General features: G+C 41.8%; 3 protein-coding genes across 3 annotated transcripts; 2 read left to right on the top strand and 1 right to left on the bottom strand.

Annotated features, from left to right (window-relative positions):
• The first annotated feature begins 294 nt into the window (after positions 1-294).
• On the top strand, positions 295-9,582 carry LOC138604597 (cilia- and flagella-associated protein 251). Its single transcript, XM_069676542.1, has 6 exons — positions 295-432; positions 2,765-2,805; positions 2,901-2,970; positions 4,582-4,641; positions 4,747-5,729; positions 7,816-9,582. Exons 1-6 carry the CDS (start codon positions 387-389, stop codon positions 7,882-7,884), a joined length of 1,269 nt encoding a protein of 422 aa, XP_069532643.1. The 5' UTR covers positions 295-386; the 3' UTR covers positions 7,885-9,582.
• LOC138604598 (inositol-tetrakisphosphate 1-kinase-like) lies at positions 9,572-17,386 on the bottom strand. The gene is made up of 10 exons (XM_069676543.1): positions 17,114-17,386; positions 16,336-16,360; positions 14,290-14,412; positions 13,145-13,262; positions 12,958-13,059; positions 12,799-12,839; positions 12,545-12,710; positions 11,931-11,998; positions 10,009-10,171; positions 9,572-9,936 (listed from the first exon to the last, which is right to left on the bottom strand). The coding sequence occupies exons 1-10, from the start codon at positions 17,194-17,196 to the stop codon at positions 9,797-9,799; spliced, it is 1,029 nt and encodes a 342-aa protein (XP_069532644.1). The 5' UTR covers positions 17,197-17,386; the 3' UTR covers positions 9,572-9,796.
• A 129-nt stretch (positions 17,387-17,515) lies between these two features.
• Positions 17,516-23,237, top strand: LOC138604617 (proteasome subunit alpha type-6-like). Its single transcript, XM_069676570.1, has 7 exons — positions 17,516-17,755; positions 18,269-18,363; positions 20,001-20,082; positions 20,231-20,386; positions 20,594-20,772; positions 22,449-22,543; positions 22,752-23,237. Exons 1-7 carry the CDS (start codon positions 17,680-17,682, stop codon positions 22,807-22,809), a joined length of 741 nt encoding a protein of 246 aa, XP_069532671.1. The 5' UTR covers positions 17,516-17,679; the 3' UTR covers positions 22,810-23,237.
• The last annotated feature ends 232 nt before the right edge of the window (positions 23,238-23,469 follow it).

Genomic DNA, 23,469 nt, shown 5'->3' with positions numbered 1-23,469 from the left:
CAAATTAAATGAAAGCTGTTATAATCCTATTCTCAACGGGCATATTTAGTGGGATTTGAATTAGGAGGAATTACAGAGAAGTTAAATGTGTTGAATTGTTCTATGTTGCAAGTTTTTTCTCGTCTACAGAGCTCCAAATGGGGTCACAGACCAGCCAGTGTGCTGCATTAATCTGCCCGAGATACGCAGATGAAGCAGTTTGGGAACACACTGGGAAAACAGAACGGTAATCTGACATCTCTGGGACCTAACGCGCTGATCTGCTGTTGGTCACCTGACACCACACACACACGGCGCTCGGCTCCACCTCGCTCGGCGGGTGTGTGAAGAGATCCAGCCCGTTATTTCAAGGTTATCTCCTGCAGGAGCCTCACTTTCCGGATCCTATGGGAATGCTGATAGCCGCAGTGTGTCTCTGGGCTGCGGTCGGAGGTAAGCGTCCATCACATTCATTACAGGCTACAGTGTGTGTGATTATTGTGCGCTCAGTGTGACATGACGGTACAAAATGCGAGTGATAGCTCTCAGCAGGCTGCGCCGGAGACCAGCCTCCTCTTTCACACTCTGCTGCCTCAACTGCAACCACTATTATTAACCTTACCAGTAGCCTTTTGGTTTAAACACAACTAAAGGCGTTAAAACACACTTTACAGAGCACACTGCAGGTGTATGCTAACCTAATGGCGAAAGCCGCAGGGCTTTAGACTAATAGGCTAAACAAAAGCGTTGTTACATAATTTATGATGCGCCCACCTTTCTGCTTGTGTCTCCTGGACTGACGATGCTGCTGTTACTAGTTTAAGGTGGAGAATTTAAAGACAAGCATATTTCATCATTTAGAGACGTCAAACACTTCAATTTACACGCGAGTTAAAGCTAAGCACACGTGCGCGTGGGAACTGCATGGTGACATGCGCGTGCAGCTTTGAAAACATGTAATTGAGTTAAAATAAGAGTAGAATGAGAGAAAAGTCTGCCTCTACAGAGATATTCGTGTGAAAATAGGATAAACAATTAGGGAGATATTAGCCGATAGGCCTAAGTGCCGATATTTTCCGACCGTTTTTGCAGATTTCAATACCGATATATTAAGCACATGTTTTTCTTGAACATCAAGTCTACCCTGTAGTGGAATTGATATCATGACTACTCTTATTGTAGTGAGCCGCTGGCAGATGCAGAAGTAACGTAATACAGTGCTTTTTAAAATGTATATATTCATGGGCAATATAAGACCACTACTAAAGTATTTGTATGTAACATTTTCTTTCAAATAAAACTGTAATATTCATCAAGCTTTTTTAGGGAATCATCAGCATTTAGGCATTATTAAAGCGTTATGTAATCAGCAGAAAATATTGGCAGGAAAGTGACATATAAGCATCAAGCCTCAATCAGCCGATACCGATAACGTGCTGATGATATCGTGCACCCTTATAAATAATAGTCTGCCATGATGTTAAATAGACACAGTGTTATGCAGTCACAGAGGGGATAACCTACATAGAGCAGACTATAAACTGTTTAAGGTGTTAGGTGTGTTTAGTTGCGCAGTATGTTAGTTAGTTAGCAGCCAACACCACCCTAAAGCAGTGCAACTAAAACTATATGAAGTCCGCCTTTTAAAAATGTCCTCCAGAAACTGTGGGTAATCTCACATTCATAGTGTACCGCTACATGCTGACGCAGCATTAACTTAAATGTCAAGAGGCGGAGTGATATCATTATAAACTCCTAATTGCGCATGCCTCAGCCCATACAGGTGTTAATGTTCCTGACTTTGAAGTGGCTGTTGTTTTTAGCAAGAGCCACATTATAAGCTGAATTTGTCAAATTCACTAGGGTTCAAATGCAGCCCATGGACTTCAACAGAGGCTGTTGATTTCGAAGTGTATAACATGGAGCAGGACAAGCCAATAAAGTCAGAGCCACATCACAACTCTTGTCATTGGGCCTATAGGTTACCCAGTTTAGACGGCTTGTGGAAAGCACACACCCCCACAGGCACACGCCCTCCATCACATGGACATGCAGAGCGTTACAGTGCCAGACTACAGGCAGCTCACGTGTCTGCGGGGGGGGGTCCAGCTGTAGCCAGGGTATCAATTAGGCCTATTGATCCTGATCTGCACTGATCTAGCTGTGAGCCGACGCAAACCACAGAGGTGAGGTAAAACAGACCGCTTCGACATGTGTCATGACACAGTGAGGTGCAAATGAACCCGAGTATCTACTGTGGATGAGTCGATTATTTGTAGGTGAAGTCAATTTGGGATGCACATGTTTAGTTGACATCAAGTAGAGATAAAAAGGCTTTAAGAAGAAATATAATGGATTTATGATTATGCCTCTGCCTATGCCTATGTGTATCTCTGTGTGAAAAGGCCCAGATGACACTGTTGAGTGTGCCTTTAATTAATTACTGGCAGGCGTTGATCCGTGACTGATTCAGCCCTGGTGGGAAACTACCTGTGAGCCTTTGGGAACAACTGCATCCTGGAGAGAGAGAGAGAGAGAGAGAGAGAGGGAGGGAGGTGTAAGCTCCTTTTGCTGCGTCGCTTTACCACGGTGCTTACCTTAATGAGGGCAAGAGCTCAGCCCACGCCAGTGCAGGACAAACCCTTTGCTGTACAAACAAGTTCCTCTGTGCTGCCCTGTCACATATTTCTGTGCTGTCTTCACTGTTACAGAGAAGCTAAATGTATTGATCTGTGTTCCCATTCTCCCTCACACTGCCTCCCCTTCTCTCTGTTTTGTGCTACAGTGGGAAGCCGGCCAGTGACCTCACCCCTTAATGATGCAAAGGTCGGAAAAAACATCCTTTTTATTCCCCCTATCGTTCAGCATAGTACACATTTAATTGCTCAACCAGTAACTGTGTGGTTTTATTTTGCCTCTAGGTCGAATGTATAATTCAGGAGACACTGAATGAAGACGGGGAGCATCATGAGTGTGGTCCACAGCTAGCAGGTGACAGTTAATTATCAGTATTCTTAAATGTTTAAATATTATATTGAGCCAAGATAATTAACTAGTCCAACAACATGAAAATGACTATGATAATGATGGTCAGTTAATATTTTAAACATGGTGCTATCTTATTGATCACATTCATGTAAATGTATGTATTTCCTTTGAAAGCAGGAAGCCAGGGAGGGACATTTTTGGGACATTGATTGGCATTTAGCTGTCCAAGCAGGTCTCTTTTGAGAATGAGACCACTAAAATGAAGGCTTAATAATAAAAAATAAATAAATAAAAAAATTACAGTAGCCCATACCTTTGAATTTCAGAAAATTCAAAGGCAAACACAGTGACGACCAATGACTGTAAGACTGCAAAAATAGCCCTTGTGACGGGCGCTGCCGTCTTGCTATGGTGACGTCATTTGAGTCATCCTGCATACCGGCGTATTTAACAGCAGAACAGCTTCTTGTGTTGGTCTGAAGCAGATGTTCACAAATAGAAACTTCAATGACTGTAGTGATTGTTTTAGTTACGTTTCCTCTCTCCGTTCCTCCTCTACTCTGCTAATCAGGAACAGATCGGCTGCAGGAGCCGGATTTGTCAACAGAGCTGTCAATCATTTGACAGCATCAAATAACTAATCAAAACTAAACTTGTCAGAAAAATGAACACTTGGACGTAAATCAGCATGATAAGAACTAACTATAATGACAGAAACCATGTTTGAGAAAAATGTATTTGAGGTGTATTTTGATTTTATAGATTGACTCATGTCCCATCTGTTGACATGGAGGAGGCGAGCTTTATGACCTATACTGCAGCCAGTCAGCAGGGGGCGTCAGAGATGTTTTGGCTTCACTTTTAGGGAGTTGGCATGTCGTCCATCTTTTTATACAGTCTATGGGTGCGACCATTATACCATCATAAAATGCAGAGACAGGTATTTTACCCAGACGATGGCGCTGTAATCTAGCTAAAGCTTCGTCATGGACATGCGCCGTCATGATGAAACAGATGGAAGACTGTAATTTGTGTGTTTGGAATGTGTGTCAAATTAAAATAAATTGAAATAGTGTTGAAATAAATTGTATACACATTTTTAGTCGTACATAGCTATAGAAAACCTTTTTTCCCTCTGGCATACCCCCCAAAAAGACTGCGATTTATATTCCGGATTTTATGGTAATCGAACAAAAGTCATTAAGTCAGTCATTAATACTGTATATCTTAGACTGCCGCAGCCTTTGAAAGCCGATTGCGTCACAGCGGCGCGTCAAAGGCTGTCCTAATTTGAAGGCTTCTTCAGATGCGGCCGACAAATGCATCCTCTTTTTCCCGGGCCACGAAGGATGCAGTCAGGTGCATCCTACGCAGCCCAACGTATCCTGAGATTCAATGCACTGCAATTAAAACAAGATGGCGGACTCTTACGCGTCCGAAGAATCAAAAAGCTAGCGTTACACATGTAAAAAAACAACTAAAGGGCCCTTGAAACAAATAATCTTTTAAATAATAATAATAAGAGTTACAATCATAGATACTGTGTTGGTATTCTCTGCTTTGTTTTTAGTTTTTTTTAAATATTGTGCATTCATTATTATCATTATTTTGCAGAGGAACTTGATGATGTGCAAAGACATCAGGGTCTGCTCAGGGAGCTGCAGAGGCTGGCAGGTAATGGTGCGCACGGATTCACACTTTGGTGCACGTTTCACTGGTAGAAAACAGAGCAAGTCTCAGTAAGACTCATTTATTCATTTATTGTACTGACTGTTGCAGAGAGAGAGAGGGAGCAAGACGATGAGAAGCAGCGTTATGAGTACAACCTGGCTGAGGATGAGAGCAACTTTGAGCATGGAGATGAGGAAGCAAAGAAGGAGACAGACGTGACCAACCTTGAACAAAAGACAGAGGAAAAGAAAGACGAGACAGAGGAAGATGACACCAAGGAGAAGATGAAGGAGGAGCGACAGATTGAAGACAAAGGGGGGGACACTGAAGAGGAGCGAGCCAAGGAGCTGGAGGAGCTGCTAGCTGAGGAGATCACTAAGAAAGGGATGGAGGAGCGGAATGATGAGGAGCTCAAAGAGCTGCTGAAAGAGCTGAAGAAGAAACGATACGAGGCGGTGAAGGAGAGGGAGAGCAACAAAGGTGCTGGAGCAGAGCAGGAGGAGGAGGTGAAGAAAAAGGAGGACAAAGAGAAGGAGGCAGGAACAGTGGAGGACTTGGAGAAACAGCGGATGGAGGACAGGAGGAAGAGCGAGGTGGAGCTGATGGTGGAGAAGGAGAAGGTGGAGAAGGAGCTGAAAGAGCTTCTCAAAGAGCAGGACAGCAAGAGCCAACCTGAGCAGGAGAGGGAGAGGAAGGAGAAGCAGGAGGAGCTGGAGGAGCTTGTCAAGAAGATGAAACGGGTGCAGGAGGAGGAGCAGGAGGCGCCGGGCGAGAGCAAAGAGGACAGCGTGGGTGAAAAGACGACAGAGGAGAAGAGCGAGAAAAAGGAGGGCGGGGAAGAAAAGGAGGCCGGTGAGAAAACAGAGAAAGAAGTCAAGGTGAAGGAGGAGGAGACAGCGGCGGAGGTGAAGGAGCCGCAGCAGAAGAGAGTGATGGAGAAAGCGAGCGATGAAGCCACGCGGCAGTTTGAGCGCGAAAGGTACAAGGATGAGGAAGAGGACGATGAGGAGGACGAGGACGAATACGTCAGAGAGGACGGGCAGGAGGAGGAGGACGAGCAGGGGGGTGAAGCAGAGGAAGATGAAGGGGAGGTAAGTTGGTGCAAAATATGATATGACAGCGTTTCAGATTCAGCAATCTACGGTCTGTTATTTTTGAATAGCAGACCGGAAATTAATTGGTCGATCATGATGTTTCTTTATATGATTGTCTTGCAATATATCAATTATCACAGAATCGCTGTATCGCGATATTATCGTTTTTGAGAGTCGTATTGTGAGTTATCCTGCGATTCCCAACCTTAGACTAACGTAGTAACAACTCACTAGTGTTTCGAACTTCAGGTTCGATCATGGGACCAGTTTGTCTTCATGTCAGTCACACTGTAGTGGGTCAGTCTTGGGTATAAATAACCATAATTTAAAGCGACCCCTTGTTGTCCCCAATTAACTGTAAATACAGTTTATCTAAGTTGAATTAGCGTGATGCTATCATATGTAGCATTACTGATTCTGGCCTATATAAACAGTGCAGACTATAACCACAGTAAACACTACTACGTCTAAATACTACTAAACAAATAAGATAATCCTTTATTGACCCCCAGAGGAGAAATGTGGGTGTTTTAAAAATAAGAATAGATCAAATTAATAGAATAAAATAAGAGGTATATACAACTGGTATACAGTAGGAGTAAGGGACACGTTAAAGCGACAGTTAAGGGATAAAGTGAGGTGGTGATTAATAGCAGCAACTTTCAACAGTATGAAATAATACAGTAAGGTATAAGATATGGTTTAATATAGGGTGCCATTAATAGTAAAAATGTAATATAAAATTAATATTGAATAATTTACAGTATGTGGTATCAGTAATAATAATGTAATAATGTATAGTACAGCTGTAAAGACAGAAGATCGGATGTAATATGGTGTGGTACGGCACAGTCTGATACAGTATGTATCATATAATATGACTATATGTTTAGAATACTGGAATATAATATACTGTATAATAATAATAATAAAATACCCATAAATAACACAAGCAATAGTTGTATTAATATTCAGTACATCAGTTAACAAATGAACAAATGAACATTGCTGTGCTCAGAATGTGACACTTTCACATATCAGCCGTTGTTGCAGTATATATTTATAGATCTATTTAGACACCAGTTAGTTAAAAAAGTACTTACAATTTATTCTTTATTCCTCCCTGTACCTACCTGCATGTACTCTGTGAGTGTCATTGGTCCCCCATCTGTACAAAACACAGACAGTATAACTCTGAAGTCATCCACTGGTTTGTAATCTACCATTTCGAAGCCTCGAATTTGGCTTTTTGGCCTTTGCCATCTCGGTTGTTGGAGACATACGTGATTTTTGGATGAGAGGATAGATATGCAGGGCCTGCGTTCATCGTCCTAAATTTCCCTCGGGATCAATACAATATCTATCTGTCTATCTATCAATCTGTCTGTATGTCTGTCTGTTAGCAACCTGTCAATCACAAGTAGCCACGAACTGAAGCCCACCCTGCTCTACCGTATTACTTGCCCTAAGGTAATAAATCAGCTGAGAAGTAGGCTCATTGTCAGGTGGACTTGAGCTACAGTTGGACTTCTTTTTGCACCCAGTGGATTCTTCCCCTGGCTGCACGGTGGTGCAGTGATTAGCGCTGTTAGCTCACAGCTAGATGGTTCGAACCCCAGATCGGATGCCTTTCTGTGTGGAGTTTGCATGTTCTCCCTGTGCATGTGTGGGTTTCCTCCGTGTACTCTGGCTTCCTCCCGCAGTCCAAAGACATGCTCGTCAGGTTAACTTGTGACTCTAAAGTGCCCGTAGGTGTGAGCTTGAAAGGTTGTCTGTCTTGATGTGTCAGCCCTGTGATTGACTGGTGATCAGTCCAGGGTGTATCCCGCCTATAACACTAAGGATAGGCTCCAGCCCCCACACAAGCCAGGATAAGCGGTATGGAAAATGGATGGATGGATTCTTCCCCTGCTGGCCATTAGAAATACTGCAGGTTTAAGGCACATCTCCTTTGGCTTCTCTTTTGATATCAAGAGGCTACGTCCACTTGTTATATACAGTCAATGTTATGAAATAAATTCAGTTATTTTTAAGCTGTAAACAAAGTTCTGTGTCATATACACATACTTTCTTCTGTCCACAGGAGCTGCTGGAGATTGAAGCAGAGTTGCGCAAAGTTGCTGCAGAGCTGAGGGAGCTTCGCAGAGGATAAGACACACAAACCTACACATGCACACACACAGACAGCAAACTGACAAAACCCTTTGTTGCACAGTCACACATTCAGCTCACACATTTCCCATTTAACAGCCTTCAAACCCCCTCAGCACTCAGAGAAATGTATTTAGTAGAAACATTAGTAGAATCTGTGTAAACTGTTGTTTCAGTTCTGCTCTTAGATTGCCTCGAGAAAGATTTCCAAAACGCTCATTTGAATGCATCTGAGTGTTGAGGAAAAGGAAACGCATTTTTCTAGAGCATCTGAAAGGTGTCCATGTCACGTTGCGTCCAAGTCTCAGTCCCTGTAAACGCTGTTTGTAAGGTAGACAGGTGATTGTACTCTAGTTATAAACCGCCATGGATGTAAAGAATTCAGAATTATAATTTATTTCTGACTGCAGATTACCAACAACACCACCTTTATATACTGGTGAGCAGTGCTTCTTTTCTGCAGGTATTATCCTCTATGGTGTATCTTAATGGGAACCCAGATTCTCCACTATAAGTCATATGTGTATTTTAATGTATATTTTGTGCAATAACCGATGTGTAAGCTGTTCCTGCTGTTTTGACTGTTAACGATATGTACCACTGATCTTTCTACACAGGAGTCAGTCATTATTTCCTCTTCGTTTCGTTGACGATAGAGTAGAAACAAGGATTGTGTTTCTTTTGGCTCTCGCACTGTTAAAACCAGACTGTTTGTGAAGAACCAGGGTGACACGGAAACAAAACAAAGGATTTGGGTTGAAAATTCTGCACGCCACTCGGCGTGTCAGAGTCAGCTGAAGTTTGTCCTGAGCGCGGTTAGTGTGGGGTGGCAGGATGCGATGTACTTAAAGCTTACAAGGTCTAAAAGTGTCACTTCAGGTTCTCAGCCAGCTTTGCACTCTTATCTTAACAAGCCAAGGAGGAGTCGAGGGAAGAGGGAGACACTAAAGCCATTCTGTTGTCTTTTTGGTAACAATTACATTGATGTATACGCAGTAATGTTACATCAAAGTGTTCACGGCTGTCATGTCATTCGTGTAAATATAAGAATTCATAGTCTGTAAGCCAAGGTCATAGGAACTATGAAGCAACAGCGCCCCCAAGAGGACACTGGGTAGAAATGCACAGGGTGCAGGATAAACAGGGTTACCATTGGAGGCCCACTTACCGCAATAACACTATATAGACTACAGCACATGTGAATGCAATAAATAGCCAAATAATTAATTATTTATGTATTTTAATATGTAATGAAAGTGCATCATATTGTACTCATAACAGGTGTAATCTCTTTTTCTACACAGCCAAGATTTAATACACATTTATGTATGTGAACGCTGGCGATGTAGCTGGTCGACTTATGTAAACAGGTAGTAATAACACATAATCAGTCAACACTGAGGAGCTTAGAACCGTCTAATCCAAAGATGAGATGTTTGTTCGCTTTAGAAAATAAGAGAAAACATTGTTCTGTAGTTTTCTTTTTCTATAGAAGAGCAAAATGTTTCAAAAACATGTAACAAAACAAACCAGCAAGAAAGATGTCTGTGTGTGGGGGTGACATAAAGGCACAGAGGACATTTCAAACAGGAAAACAACACCATTTGTAATATTACTGGCCAATCAGAGTGCTGTATTTTGTGCCTGCTGTATCTTCTTCTATGCTACCTGTCAATCAATAAACGGAAAGTGTATTAAAGTGTTATGTGTTCGGTTTGTCCGCTCGAGTATAGAGCAGAAACTCTTGACAGAGAAAAAGTGTAGTGTGATTTAAGTTGAAGTAGCTTCAATTAACAAATAAATAACTTCTTACAATTGAGCTTAAGTATGTAGAAAACAGTGGAAAGCCGGTGCTGAAAGTGTTATTTGTCTTGTGAAGCAGATAAAACAGTATAATCCATCCCTGAGGTAAGTTAAAGGCCGGTGGTCGCAGCAGATGTTGACTGTGTTGACTCAAGAGAGCAGGTAGCCTTCGGAACAGAGCTCTGTTTGTCCAACACTGACTGGATGTGGCTGAGCAGAGAGCAGAAGAACTGTGGCACTCCCTCATAGCCTGAAAGAGAGAAGAGGTGAATCAGAACATCACTGTGAGCGCACACGTTGAGCGTGTGTGCGGCTGCAGTACCTGGGAAGATGTTGATGTCGATGACGGTGAGGGTGTGTGTGTGTATGTTGATGATGACGTCCACGCCGAACAGGGCCATGTCGAGCTGAACTCGGAGCTCTCTGACCAGGGCGGCCACGGCCTCGGAGCTGGGAGGAGGCAGGCACGGCATCTGCTCGTCAAGCTTCGATAGCAGGAGGAGAAAGCACTTTTTTAGGTTCTAGTCAGGTTACATCCTTTCAGTTTATGCCTTCAAGTAAAGTTGCCGACTACATCCAGCCATGTTTTTCCCACAGTATGCAGACCAGCCCGGACGAGGGAAGGGGGATATTTTTTTCTTGTGTCTTTCTCTCCTTTGTGCTCTCCAGGTGCAGCTCTACCCGTGCTGCAGCAGGTGATTAAGCTCACCTGTGCCAGCTTTCCAATCAAGAGCATAAAGAGCAGCAGAGAGGAGGCAGGAGGCACCCTTTTTCTGCAAAAACAGGTATGGGAGGGGCTAAGCAAGGGAAGACTCACTAATAATGGAGTGCAGACTGTGTGGTTCTGACACATTACAAATAAACCTACATTTACATGTAATGAAATATCCTCTAGGTTGAGCCGATGTATTGCGTTAACATTAATGTGAATTAGGTCACAATACCTTGACCTTTGACCCATATACCACCAGTTTGGAGCAGTTCCTCCTTGAGTCAAAGTGGAAGATATTCAGGTTTGACAAATTTGATGTTACAGGAAATTGACCTTTGACTCTTTTGGTTAAAAGCATTTGATGATCATTTGACAACTACAGCTCCGGAGAACATTAAGAGAGCACTGTACCACAATATGTTTTTCTAGTTCTACTGTTTATATGTTTGTGTTTGTGTCAACTGAACTTTTGTTTTATTGTAAACAACATTTCTCCCTACCTATATTCTCATTCTTTTATTTGCAGTAAATGGTTAAGGTAACCAAAAGATGCAAAAAAGATTTTTCACACCTCAAATAATGCAAAGAAAACAAGTTCATGTTCATGTTTAAACAACAGAATACTCATGTTTTAACTCAGAACACAGCTTTCACGCATCTTGGCTGCTCTCCGCCAGTCTTTCACATTGCTGTCGGGTGACGTTATGCCCCAAAAATTCAAGCAGCTGGGCTTTGTTCGATGGCTTGTGACACATTCAGGAGGTTTTCAATGGGGTTCAGATCTGGATTCGGCTGACCATGACATGAAGAGAGAGATTTAAGGATCATTTGCAGTGCTCCCTTATTTTTTTCCGGAGCTGTATGTGTAATTGTATCATAATAAGCTAATGAATTCTTGAGTTACGGGAAAAAACAAGTTTTATAGAAATCAAAGTGACCTTAACCTTTGACCTTAGACCACAAGAATCTACCGAGTTTCAGTGGACGTTTGTGCCAAACTTGTTACTATAAAATACACAATGTGGTGCAGTGATTAATGTTATTGCTTCTCTCCTGACTTCATCTTCAATAATTTTGAAATTATAGGAAAGTCAATGAATTATACAGTGGTGTTATTAGTTTGTTTATCTCTATTTACATTTAATCTGTAGGCAGGGGTGTGGATTTTTAGTACGGGAAGTGCTCTGGTTTCCATTTGTAGTACCCTTGTAGTCCAAGTAATATTGACCAGTCACATATCAGCAAGCTGCAGTGTATGCAGGAAAAACAGTCCATGTGGCGAGCGAAAGCAGGCGGAATGTAATCTACCATAATGACATCCCAGCTCCCATCAGCGTCATCTGACGACGATTTAGCTTCTTATTAATCTCCATTAAACAAACGAGCATTTTAAAAGTATTTTTCTTCTCCTCTCGAGGACAGACCTGACAAAGCTTCATTTTTACCTTTTACTAATCTGCATCATGATGTTGACATTTCGACAAACTTCAGACCCATTAACTAAAAGTAAATCACAATCTTGTACAACTTACTTCTGTGAGATCAGAGCTGGACTCAGGTTTGGACACCTGATGGCTGTTGAAGAAGATGGTCTCTCTGTCTGAAAGTAAAGAGAAATCACAATAAGAGTGATTAGTACGTAACACATGGCATGACAGGAAAGAAAATAAAAAGACGAGATAGAAAAGGAAAGTAAAGTAAAGACAGAAAATAAAGCAAAGGACAAGCAGGAGAGAAAAGGAAAGGACAAGGAAGGAAATGAATGGGCAGTGCAGGAAATAAGAAATAATAGGAAAGGAAAGGACCGAAGGAGAGGAAAGTGAGGGGCAAGGCAGGAATGGAAAGAAAAGGGAAGAACAAAAAGAACAAGGCAAAAAATGAAAAGAAAGGAAAGGACAAGACTGGACAGGGAAGGTAATAAAATAAGGAAAGAAGAGGAAAGGATCTAAGAAAACGGGACAAGGCAGAAAAGGGAAGGAGTGGACTGGACATGCAGGACAGGGAAAGACTAAGCAGGAGAAGAAAGGAAAAGTAATAAGAGCACAAGACAGGAAAGGTAAGGAAAAGAAGGGGACGAAGAGAGGAAAGGAACATCAGGAAAGACAACAAAGGGAACTGTGTTATAATTTATTTTGTTTGGACCGACCACAGGGACCGGAGGGGAAGTTCTTGAGTGAAGGCCTCTCTACGCAGAAGTGTCTGTCCCCGACCACAAACACCTTGTGCAGGACAGCTCCGTGGTTGACGAAGCTCTGGAGCACGCAGGGAGGATGGACGTCAGTCAGACTGCCTGTGCTGAAGATCAGAGACATCTGCAAAGCACAGAAAACACACACCAGACATTTAATGATCAGGAGGGGAAGAAGAAAACAAACATGGCTGCACACGCAAACCACTCACCTCATGGGACAGCGAGCCGTGTGCCACCCTGGTTTTACAAACTGAGGCCAATAGGAGAAAAAGAGGACGTTTTTGTCTCTGCCACATTAAAGGTAATGAAATATTCCTAACTTATAAATTATTAAAGTATTAAATGGTTAAGCAGCTGAATGAACTGACTGAGAGGAAAGCTCAGGCCCTGGGTCATCACAGCCTGCTGAATGGACGACAGGTCCCTGCTGCTGTGGATCTCCAAGTAAGGAGGACTGCAGATCCGCCAGTCTGTAGAACAGAATAGAGCAGGAGAGGTCGTTAATACCTGCAGGTAACAGTGAAGCACTTTGCACAGTATAAGGCTGCAGTTCACCTCGGAGGGAATTGCGCAGCTTGCTCATGATCCGATAAGAGGCAAAGCGGTCTAGAAGCTGGGTCATGGCAGGCAGGGGGTCCAGAAGGACTGTAGTGGGATGAGCTGACACGTAGCTCTGCAATGACAAAAACAAAGGGGGGATTCATCTACTGTTCATCTACAAAGTTTTTTCCTGTGGTTCATTTTGTGTTTAAACCCTCGACCATTAGTTGTCGATGTTTTAAGAAATCTTTGCCTTTGACTCTTAAACTGCCCCAACAAATAAGACAAGAAGAAGGATGCACATATCACTGGGTTCAAACAGAACACACACCTTTGAAACAGAAACAATATTGCAGTGTACAGCAACATCACAAACATTACCCCCTGTATTGTAATGTGGGTCATACATAGGCTGTATAAAAACATGGGCGACGCGTCTCCACCTCCTCTTATTGTACTTATTTGAAGCCAAAATATCCCAGAGGCAGGCACTGCCATCTTTCACTTGAGACGTTATTTGGAGCCAGAGTTGCACTGTAGAGATCGGCAGGTGGAGCCGTCGTAGTCACTTTCGCTAACCAAAACACACCCTTAAATTACCGTGCAGATCCCGCACGTTGGCGTATTTAACAGCAGAACAGCTTCTCTGTGTTGGTCTGAAGCAGACGTTCACAGATATGGAAACTTCAAAGACTGTAGTGATTGTTTTAGTAAAGTCTCCTCTCACGGTTCCTCCTCTACTCTGTTAATCTGTAACAGATCGGCTGCAGGAGCAGTATTGGTCAACAGAGCTGTCAATCATCCTTTTTACAGCATCAATTAACTAATTAAAAATAAACTTGGCAGAAAAATGAACACTTGGACGTAAATCAGCCTGATAAGCACTAACTATAATGACAGAAACCATGTTTGCAAAAAATGTATTTGCCGTGTATTTTAAATTTATAGTTTGACTCATGTCCCATCTGTTAACATGGAGGAGGCGGGCTTTATGACCTATACTGCGGCCAGTCAGCAGGGGGCGATAGAGATGTTTTTCGGCTTCACTTTCATGTCGTCCATCTTTTAATAGAGTTTATGGTGTCATATTGCAAGACTCTTTTTAATAAACCCTAAGTATGCAATGCAAACATTAGCTTTTTTTAACAGAGCAGTCTTACCTGGAAGTTTGCGAGGAGCTGCTGTGATTTGCTGTCATGCTCAGCCTCCACGATGACATCCGACAGCTTGTGGACGATGATGTCGAAGGGTCCCTGGGGCATCAGCGGCTGAGTGAGGTCAATCTGACAGAGAAAAATCACTTTTACACCCAATGCAGATGATCTTCTATCTGCAGAAGGCTACTTTTTATGATGTGTATCTGTTTGTAAAGTTTGGAAATTAATGTTTATGACATTTAACACTAAAGGTGCAATATTACTCTTAATGTGTATCGTGGGAGATGTGATGTATCTTTCGAGTGGTTAACTAAAAAATTTGTTTTTAAGTTGTTCAGATTAAAAAAAATATATATATATTAATAAGGGATTTTATCTTTAGTCTACAGTAAAATGTGCCTTCTTTTATTAAAGACAGCTTTAGTAGCTGCAGCAGGAAAAGCCTGTCTGTTCCATTAATTACAGCAGCAAAGCTCTGTCACTGGCACACCTGCAGCATAATTAACTGTACTGGTTATACCTGTGATGAATGAGTGTTAATGAGTCATTGATTCTTCCCATATGTCCCGACCAACAGGGGAACATAAACCCAATAGTATGGGATCAACTCGTGCTTCCTCCCACAGTCCAAAGACATGCTCGTTAGGTTCACTGGTGACTCTAAAATTGCCTGTAGGTGTTAATGTGAGTGTTAAAGGTTGTCAGTCCAGGGTGTACCCCGCCTCTCGCCCGATGACAGCTGGCATAGGCTCCAGCACCCCCACGACCCTCAACAGGATAAGCGGTATAGATAATATATGGATGGAGTATGGGGTCAAATAAGGGTCAAAAAGATTTTGTGCACAAAGATAAGAGTAATTATAGTAATTGTAACTGTTTGTATGTATGGTTTTGAGATTTGAGCCACAATATTTTCAACTTTGACTTCAGATTTCAGTAGTTACAGACACACAAATTTCCTATCTGCATGTGTGACCCTGAAGTTACAAGCTACAAGTTACAAGCACGAATTTTGACCGTTTTTTTTTTTAAGCTAACCAGCCAATCAGAGGAAGCTAAACTGTCCAATACAACTGCGGGCTGTGAAATTATTTGTGAACATTATTTAGCAAGCTCAAAATCTTTTTGACCATTATTTGACCCCATACGATTGCCCTACATTACGCTATTTTGACCGCAAAATGGGCATAACAGCAAATATATGTGACACATTTCCAAATATGGACTTCTCACTACAATCACTGGCTGACATCCCAGTCATGTCCTCTTCTAACACGGTCTATGGTCAGGACATAAAGACTAATTCAAATGAATTTTGAAGGGGTCAGGGGTTTCATTTGTAACCCCTTGTACTGAAATGTAAACCACCCAACTGCACAACAATATAATGTTACACATCAATACTCTACAGCAGCAGGTGCCTTTAAACTGCAGGATCAGACAACATTTGCAGCTTATTGGCTGATTCAGTGTATCAACTGTTCAATTACTGCATTTATGTATTGTAATTTGATTTGTTGCTTATTGTAGTGCCCACTTCATGTGACATACACTTCAGTGAAATGCAAGGAAAGCTAAAATCATAATTTCCCCGTGTAATAAAGTCTAACTTGTGCTCCTGTACAGATATTCACATGCAGTGAAATGTCAGGCAGCCATTGTTTACAGATTTGCTACAAGCTGGTTGCAGTAGGCGGCTGCAGGTGGCTGTGACATGGATTACCGAATTTGTGGACACCTGTACATGACACATATGTGTGTGTACGCGGGTGCACAGTGATCCTAAACTACTGTCACTAACCCCACACTTAAAATAAAACTGCCACATGCAGGTCTGTGCATATTTGTGCATGTGTATCGGTGTTTGTGTGGCATTTTTGCATGAAAATCACAAATGAAGATCTAACATCTAACCACACAAAGAGAAGGAAAGAAAACACAAGACAAACACATTATGTAATTCCCCTTCCCCCCTTTATAAGTGGCATTTCTCCAGGCCTTCATTAACAAACTCCTTGGTTTAATGTAAATGTGAATAAAAACACATACCTCCACCACCTCCACTTCATGCCCCCTGCAGGAAATGTAAAGAAATGTTTATATATTTAAAGCAAAGGTTATATAAGAGTTGGCTGATGACCAAATAGTTAACAATGACTAAGGCATCGGATAAATAATAGCACAATTTAAACTGTAGAGAGGGTGTCACCTGCTATTATAAAAGACATTGTTCCTTTTCTAGCATCATTTGTATTGCATTACAATAAAATAAAATCAGTAGCTTATATTCCTAATTTGCCAAGAGACCCCATTCAATATGTAGCTATAGAAGTGGCCCCTTTAAATCCTATAGGGGGCCGGCACTCTTTTACCAGGAAGACAACCTTTAATCAATCAATCAATCAATCAATCAATCAATCAATCAATCAGTTAACTATGGAAACAAGTTAAAAAGACAAACAACAAATCATTAGAAGAGCACACTGATAGAAAAAAAAAGACCATTAAAATCACTGAACAGGGGATATATTCTGACATTAAAGTTAAGACAATTAAAAGGTAAACTAAAATGTTGTGTGTTAGATAAAGCCTAAAATGTACTACAATATTTAAGAAAGTTCCGTGATTAAAATAGGAAAAATAAATAATTAAATAAGGTTCATTTAAGTAAAACAATTATAAATATGTTTAAAATCAGGTTTCTAAAATGTCCTTAAGGTAAAAAAAAAAAAAAAAAATGCGTTCAATTCAAGAAGGCGCTTCAATTCAAGTAAGAACTTACTTATTAAACCGTGAATGAAAAAGTCAAAAGTGGACATCTACTTACGCACAAAACTCTGCAAAGGCGTCCAGGTTCATCCTCCTGCGTTTCTTATCGCTGAGGCAGAAGCCCACCCTGCGGCCTGACATCGGGCTGTGAGTGTGGGGGCCACCAGCAGACGAATGTCAGCAGAGACAGTCAGAGAGGGGGTTCTGCTCGAGTCTGTGCCTCGCGCTTCTAATCCACCCTCCCCCTGATATGTCTCCTGACAGCTCTTTAACAGTCCTTCTGGCTTCGAAGAGGCGCCCCTCTGGAATCATGATAACTTTTCGACCACAGGTAGCGAGCCAGAGGCCAGTCTAACTGGTAAAGTCACTTGACTTCCTCATTGTCGCTGCCATCCAATAGTAGCGAGCGAGGCGGGTTTGAGCTGCGCATCCACAAAAACTGAAAGAGAAAGTAAAAAATATTTCGGGGAAGTAACTCCATTAAACTGCATATCATTCAGCAGCAGCGGGCATGCTCCTTTTTATTTGCTGACATCAAAGTTTAACAGTTAAGACTCATTAGATAGAAGATAGGCTACTGAAAGCCCCCTGAAGTTCACCTGAGGTCACGCGGAGAGACAAAATATGTCGCGCGGCTCAAATGCAGGTTTCGACCGACACATCACCATATTTTCACCGGAGGGCCGCCTCTACCAAGTCGGTAAGGGACACATTTTCTCGTGGTTTTAGTGCTGGAGCACAGTCATACTTGCTGCTACAGAAGAGAAGCTTACAACTACTGCAACTTACAATTACTACTATAAATACAAAAAATAGCCTAGGACAAATATTTTATCATAGTTATGTGGCTAAAGTGACTAGCTGTCTGGTTATGCCAGAGTTGAGTGCAGTTAGCATCAAAGCTTGCGCCCAAACTTTCTCTTTTTTGTAGTATTTAGGTTAAAGTTTTTGTTACTTTTCGATATAAACCACGATTATAAAGTAAAATGGAACTCGGGAAACATGACTTCCGGTTTAAAAGATGTTAAAGAAGCTACTTTATGTTTTGTTCATTATTTGTATGTTAAGTTGTAACTTTGCTCCTATTAAAATATCTGTATAATACTTATGTTTGATGAACAGGATATCAAATCTTTTAATGTTGCATTAAGACCTTTTTATCCTCTTATTTTTTATCTCATGCTGTCTGTGTTCCACATGTGATGCCCTGCAGAGTATGCCTTCAAAGCCGTCTCCCAGAGCGGGCTGACTTCTGTGGGGATCCGGGGGACAGATACCGTTGTGGTGGTCACACAAAAGAAAATACCAGTAAGCTGATACACATGCACACACACCATCAGTGGTAGAGTCAGTCGTCTCTCAATCCAAAGGTTGGGGGTTCAATCCCTGACTGCTACAGTCACATGTCTGTCTTGGGCAAGAAACTGAACCCCAATTTGCCCCTTAAGGCATAGCCATCAGTGTATGTATGGGCATAGATCTGCACTTAGCCCTTTGCCATCAGTGTGTGAAAGGGTGAATGTAAATGGACTGTACTTAAACAGTGCTTTTCTAGTCTTTGCGATCACTCAAAGCTGCTTTTACACTACGTATCACATTTACCCATTCACACACTGATGGCAGAGGCTGCTACGTAAAGTGTCAATCAGATATCACATTCATATGTCACCGGGAGCAATTTGGGGTTCAGTGTCTTGCCCAAGGACACTTCGACATGTAGCCTGAGGGAGCTGGGGATCGAACCTCCGACCTTCTGATTGAAAGACGACCGACTCTTCCACTGAGCCACAGCCACCACGAATGTGACATGTAGTGTATAAGGACTTTGAATGGTCGGAAGAGAAAAGCGCTTCATAAGTACAGACCATTTACACACACACACACACACAAACTTTCCTTTCGATGATAATAATTTTAATTCAAGCGATTCAGTGAAGCCTCACAGGAGTCATGACTCCAGCTTTTTGCTGACCAGACAGTCAAAAATAAGAACACGATACTGCTATAAGAATGCCAACACTCACATTACCAAGCTGTATGACATAGGTTACAGGAGGTGGAAAAAATGAAGTGTCCATCCCTTGTCAAATTCATTAGATTAGTGATACTGGTCCATCTTAGGTATTAGCCAATAAAAATAAAGAATGTCATTTTGCTCAGCGGTTAAATTAGCGTCCAATATACTAAGGCCACAGTCCTTGATGCCGGAGCCCCGTGTTCAACTCCCATCCTTGGCCGCATGTCTTCACCACTCTCTCCTCCCCTGTTTCTGACACCATCTACTGTCCTCTCTATCACAATAAGAGCATAAAAGACCAAAAAAAAGAACCAGTTTTGTTTGTTAAGCCATTTGAAAATGTACATTTGAAGATTGTATTTAATATCTGCATCTGATCTTATAGCAATAAGAGTTAGCATAATAATATTTCAATAAGGAGAGACAAGTCCATGAAGAAAGGTTATTTATTACAATAGATGACATGGTATTGTGACGCTCTTTGACGTGGATGTCTGTTCTGAGCAGCAGCAGGATAAATCCCCATGGAGTCCAGACACCGGTGGTGCGAGGACGGGGTGGCGATGGGGAGGCGGAGGGACGCACATATCATCAGCATGAAGGAGCAAAAGGCAGAGAAAGAATCATATTTTAAAAAGAGAGCAGAAAAATGATAATGTAGGGTGAGACACGGGGCTATTGGATAGATGAAACCAGCCGATTAGACAGCTGATTTCCCAATGACAGCCCGAGACAATGACACAGTGAGAAGGTTCCTAGTTCAAGTCCCTGTTTGGACGAAGAGAGCCTTTCTGTGTGGAGTTTGCATGTTCTCCCTGTGATCAGTCCAGGATAGGCTCCGGCCGCCCTGAGACTCTGAACAGGATAAGCGGTATAGATAATTGATGGATGTTCGTTGTAAATTCAGTGTTGATGTTTTCACTTTCAGGACAAGCTGCTGGACTCTTCTACTGTGACAAACATGTTCAAACTAACCCCTCGGATCGGCTGTGTGATGACTGGGCACAATGGTATTTATTCAGCACACACACATAACACACCATTGTTAGAATAAATGATACCTTTATATATTCATTTTAAACAAATGTGACCAGGGTCAAGATTTTGTTTCTATCTTTTAATCCTTCCACACTGTCCACCCTCTTCTGTGTGTTGCAGCGGACAGCCGTTCCCAGGTTCACCGGGCTCGGGTGGAAGCAGGAGAGTGGAAATATAAATTTGGTTATGACATCATGGCGGACGTGTTGTGCCGCCGGTTGGCTGATATCTCCCAGGTGTACACACAGAACGCAGAAATGAGGCCTCTAGGCTGCTGTGAGTTGCACTTCTTTGTTCTTTGGTAATCTTTGTTCACTCTGCACAAACAGTTCAGTCTTTCCTGTTTAATCTTTGCACATGTGCATTAATGTCTTACCTCACCTTAGAGAACTGGAGACTGCTTGTCTTTGACTTTTATTTCCGTTAACTATGGTATCAAAAACTATCATCCGCTCCCTCTCCCTCCTCCTCTGCTCTCTGCAGGTATGATGATGGTGGCTATCGACCCCCAGCAGGGTCCCGTCCTGTTTAAATGTGACCCAGCAGGATACTACTGCGGCTTCAGAGCCACGGCGGTTGGGGCGAAACAAACGGAGGCCAACAGCTACCTGGAGAAGAAACTGAAGAAGAAGCCTGATCTGACCCATGACAGGACAGTACAGGTTAGAAGGGGGCTTATTTATCGGATAATCGGGGCTGATAGGATAATAAAAAACATTATTATCAGTGTAACTTGATTCCAATAGTGGCTGATTGCTGGGCATCCTCCACCAGTCACATTAAGGAGGTTCATCACATGAATGTCATTTTGCACCTGAGATAATTTACATTAAGATAGAGGATGAGTTATATAGGACAGCTTGATAAACAAGTTCTGATCACAATAAGGTTGCTTGTTGTAGTTAGCATTATTAATTCACTACTACACTGAAGATTAATGTCAGTCTGCTGAAGCAGCTGTCCCTGTTTGGCTAGCAAGCATGGATGTTAGATTTTGGTTAGCTGTAAGTTTAAGACATAAACAATGATTTTCAGACCAGTTCTAAAAGGCAGAAAAGAGCAGCCATAAATGCACAGCAGACTTTTAATGATTTTTTTCACTGTAGACTGAATCACAGATTATTTTTTCAGAAAACAATTCCCAAAATGTGTCTCAAAAATGTGGACTAAACCAGTGTTGAAACAAGGGCTGCACAACATATTGTTTATCAATCAAAATGGCGATGTGCGCTTGCAGGACATGCGATAGTGAAGCAAATTAAGTGAAGCTGCTACTGTACTGGTCGCCAGTTTCTCGTTTTCCATCACTAATCCACAGGAAAAGTCCGTCTAATTTCACATTAGTGCAGCCCTTCATCAGAGCACAGAGTGAACTGACCGCTGAGCTGCAGAGCTTGTGTGTCACCTGCCTGTAAAGTGTAAACATGCACCCGACGCTGTTGCCGTCACAGATCATGTCGGCAGGATGATCGAGGCAGACGCTCTGTTACGTGAGTTGGCTTTTAATTGAGAGTATTCCCGTTATCAGCCGCGCCTCGTCCTGGTGCTCGTTAACGCCGTGGCCACATAAACGGACCGTTCACGGAGTGTTTACTTTCAGGAAGTAGGAGACGTGAGCTTTCATTTCAAAATTTACTGTAACTGGGCTGATCACGCTGGTTGGACATGCAGCCCATAAGTCTGTATTTATTTTATAAAGAAACACGTCGCTTCCCCTGAAATCTCTCTACTTCCCTGTGTTGTACACATAGAATTAAAGTCCCAAATAATAAAAAATTTAGTTGTTAATTGTTTATATGGACTTGAAAACACATTTTTTCCATTATCATGCAGCCCTAGTTGAAACAGCTGATTTTACAACGAGGCTAAGAAGCAGTTTCCTCGCTTCCAAATAATTAATCTACGTTATGAGTAGATCTGCATAATGTAAAATTGCACACGTTGATCCTTCTTAAGAGTGGATTTTAACAATGTGGCAAGATAGGCAAATAAAGTAATACCGGCCAGTCATGAGCCACTCTTTTTTCTACTAATAATTACAAGAAAGGGAAGAAATACATTAAAATGGCTAATGGTTGACGGGGCTAATTCACTCTTAAAATAATATTATTATGGTCGCCTTTTTGATGCTACTTGAGTTTTTTTTATAGCCGATTTATCTGCGATTGTTTTTTTCCTTCTCCAAGAATCCACTATTGTTAGACCTCTAATCTATGTAGGATGAAACCTGTGTGTTACTTACATACAAAAGCTGCAGAAACAAGACGCTGCTAGATGCATGTAATCATACATGTGATTGAATTAATCAGCACACTCGTGTCACTTTCTCTCTTTGCAGTTGGCGATCTCATGTCTGTCCTCTGTCCTGTCCATGGACTTCAAGGCCAGCGAGCTGGAGGTCGGCGTGGTCACCAAGGAAAAGCCAAAGTTCAGGTAACGTCACTCAGACCTTCACATCAAACAGTTGTATGTGATTGAATCAAATAGTCGAGGGTTATATGGAGAATTCACAGAGATGATTTATTTGAAGAAGGCGTTTTTGTACTTTAATTTGTGTCTTACTTTCTTGTTCTATTTGTATTATATTATTTATTCTTCTTTTCCGTCATAATTACTCCCATGTCCTCATCACCTCCTGCAGGACGCTGACAGAGGCAGAGACAGAAGTCCACCTGGTTGCCATCGCAGAACGGGAGTAAAGGTGTCCTCATACACTTCAATTTAACATCACTGTCAGTAACAAAACCTTTCATCTGTGTTTATGTTGGTTAATCCAACTTAAGCAACACCTTAATAAGGAACTCTGTTATGACATAGGTTTGATCACTAGTGTTTCACCAGATTATCGGTGGGCTTTTTAAAATAATCATTTTATTCATAAGTGACACGAGTGCGAACATTTAGTTTGCTGGTTATCAAGTTTGACTCTGACAGGTTTTTCTATGTGTACAGCATATTTGTCATACAGCTTATTTAATACTGTTTGTTTGTAACACCAACCCGGTTGTCATCTCCACACTTGTTAAGTTGCATAACACAAAGTCTGTTAGACTCATTGTCATCACCTTCAAACAACTGTCACAATAAATTTTAGTTTAAAAGTAGAAAGAAGCTCCTGTCCTGTTTCGCTTTCAATCAAATGCTTAAAGAAATGTTCGGTTTTTATCATTAAAATGGGAAGAAACATCCCAGTTTTAAAATAGCCTGATCAAGAAAACACTCTCCTTGTTGAACAGCAGATGGCGTCAGTGAGTCGATAACGTGGCCTGATATTGGCCTGCTGGTCTGTAGCAAATCAGGTCGATGGCCTCGACCAGTGGCCAAAACCTGCTTTGAAATATTTTGCCAAAATATTTTCT

Source organism: Semicossyphus pulcher, unplaced genomic scaffold (genome assembly GCF_022749685.1).
Source record: "Semicossyphus pulcher isolate SPU_LCO1_2020_fin unplaced genomic scaffold, fSemPul1.0.p SCAF_26, whole genome shotgun sequence".
NCBI classification, from domain to species: Eukaryota; Metazoa; Chordata; class Actinopteri; order Labriformes; family Labridae; genus Semicossyphus; species Semicossyphus pulcher.
This window is presented reverse-complemented; position numbering and strand designations above follow the sequence as displayed.

Bases quoted from the DNA above. Each gene is read 5' to 3' on its own strand.
- LOC138604617 (XM_069676570.1), top strand. From the start codon at position 17,680: ATGTCGCGCGGCTCAAATGCAGGTTTCGACCGACACATCACCATATTT. The intron at 17,756-18,268 runs GTAAGGGACACA...GATGCCCTGCAG, and splicing joins GGGCCGCCTCTACCAAGTCG to AGTATGCCTTCAAAGCCGTC. The intron at 20,387-20,593 runs GTGAGTTGCACT...TGCTCTCTGCAG, and splicing joins AATGAGGCCTCTAGGCTGCT to GTATGATGATGGTGGCTATC.
- LOC138604597 (XM_069676542.1), top strand. From the start codon at position 387: ATGGGAATGCTGATAGCCGCAGTGTGTCTCTGGGCTGCGGTCGGAG. The intron at 433-2,764 runs GTAAGCGTCCAT...TTTGTGCTACAG, and splicing joins TCTCTGGGCTGCGGTCGGAG to TGGGAAGCCGGCCAGTGACC. The intron at 4,642-4,746 runs GTAATGGTGCGC...TGACTGTTGCAG, and splicing joins GGAGCTGCAGAGGCTGGCAG to AGAGAGAGAGGGAGCAAGAC.
- LOC138604598 (XM_069676543.1), bottom strand. From the start codon at position 17,196: ATGTCAGGCCGCAGGGTGGGCTTCTGCCTCAGCGATAAGAAACGCAGG. The intron at 12,711-12,798 runs GTGAGTGGTTTG...TGTGCTTTGCAG, and splicing joins ACGGCTCGCTGTCCCATGAG to ATGTCTCTGATCTTCAGCAC. The intron at 10,172-11,930 runs GTAAGTTGTACA...CTGCTATCGAAG, and splicing joins CCAGCTCTGATCTCACAGAA to CTTGACGAGCAGATGCCGTG.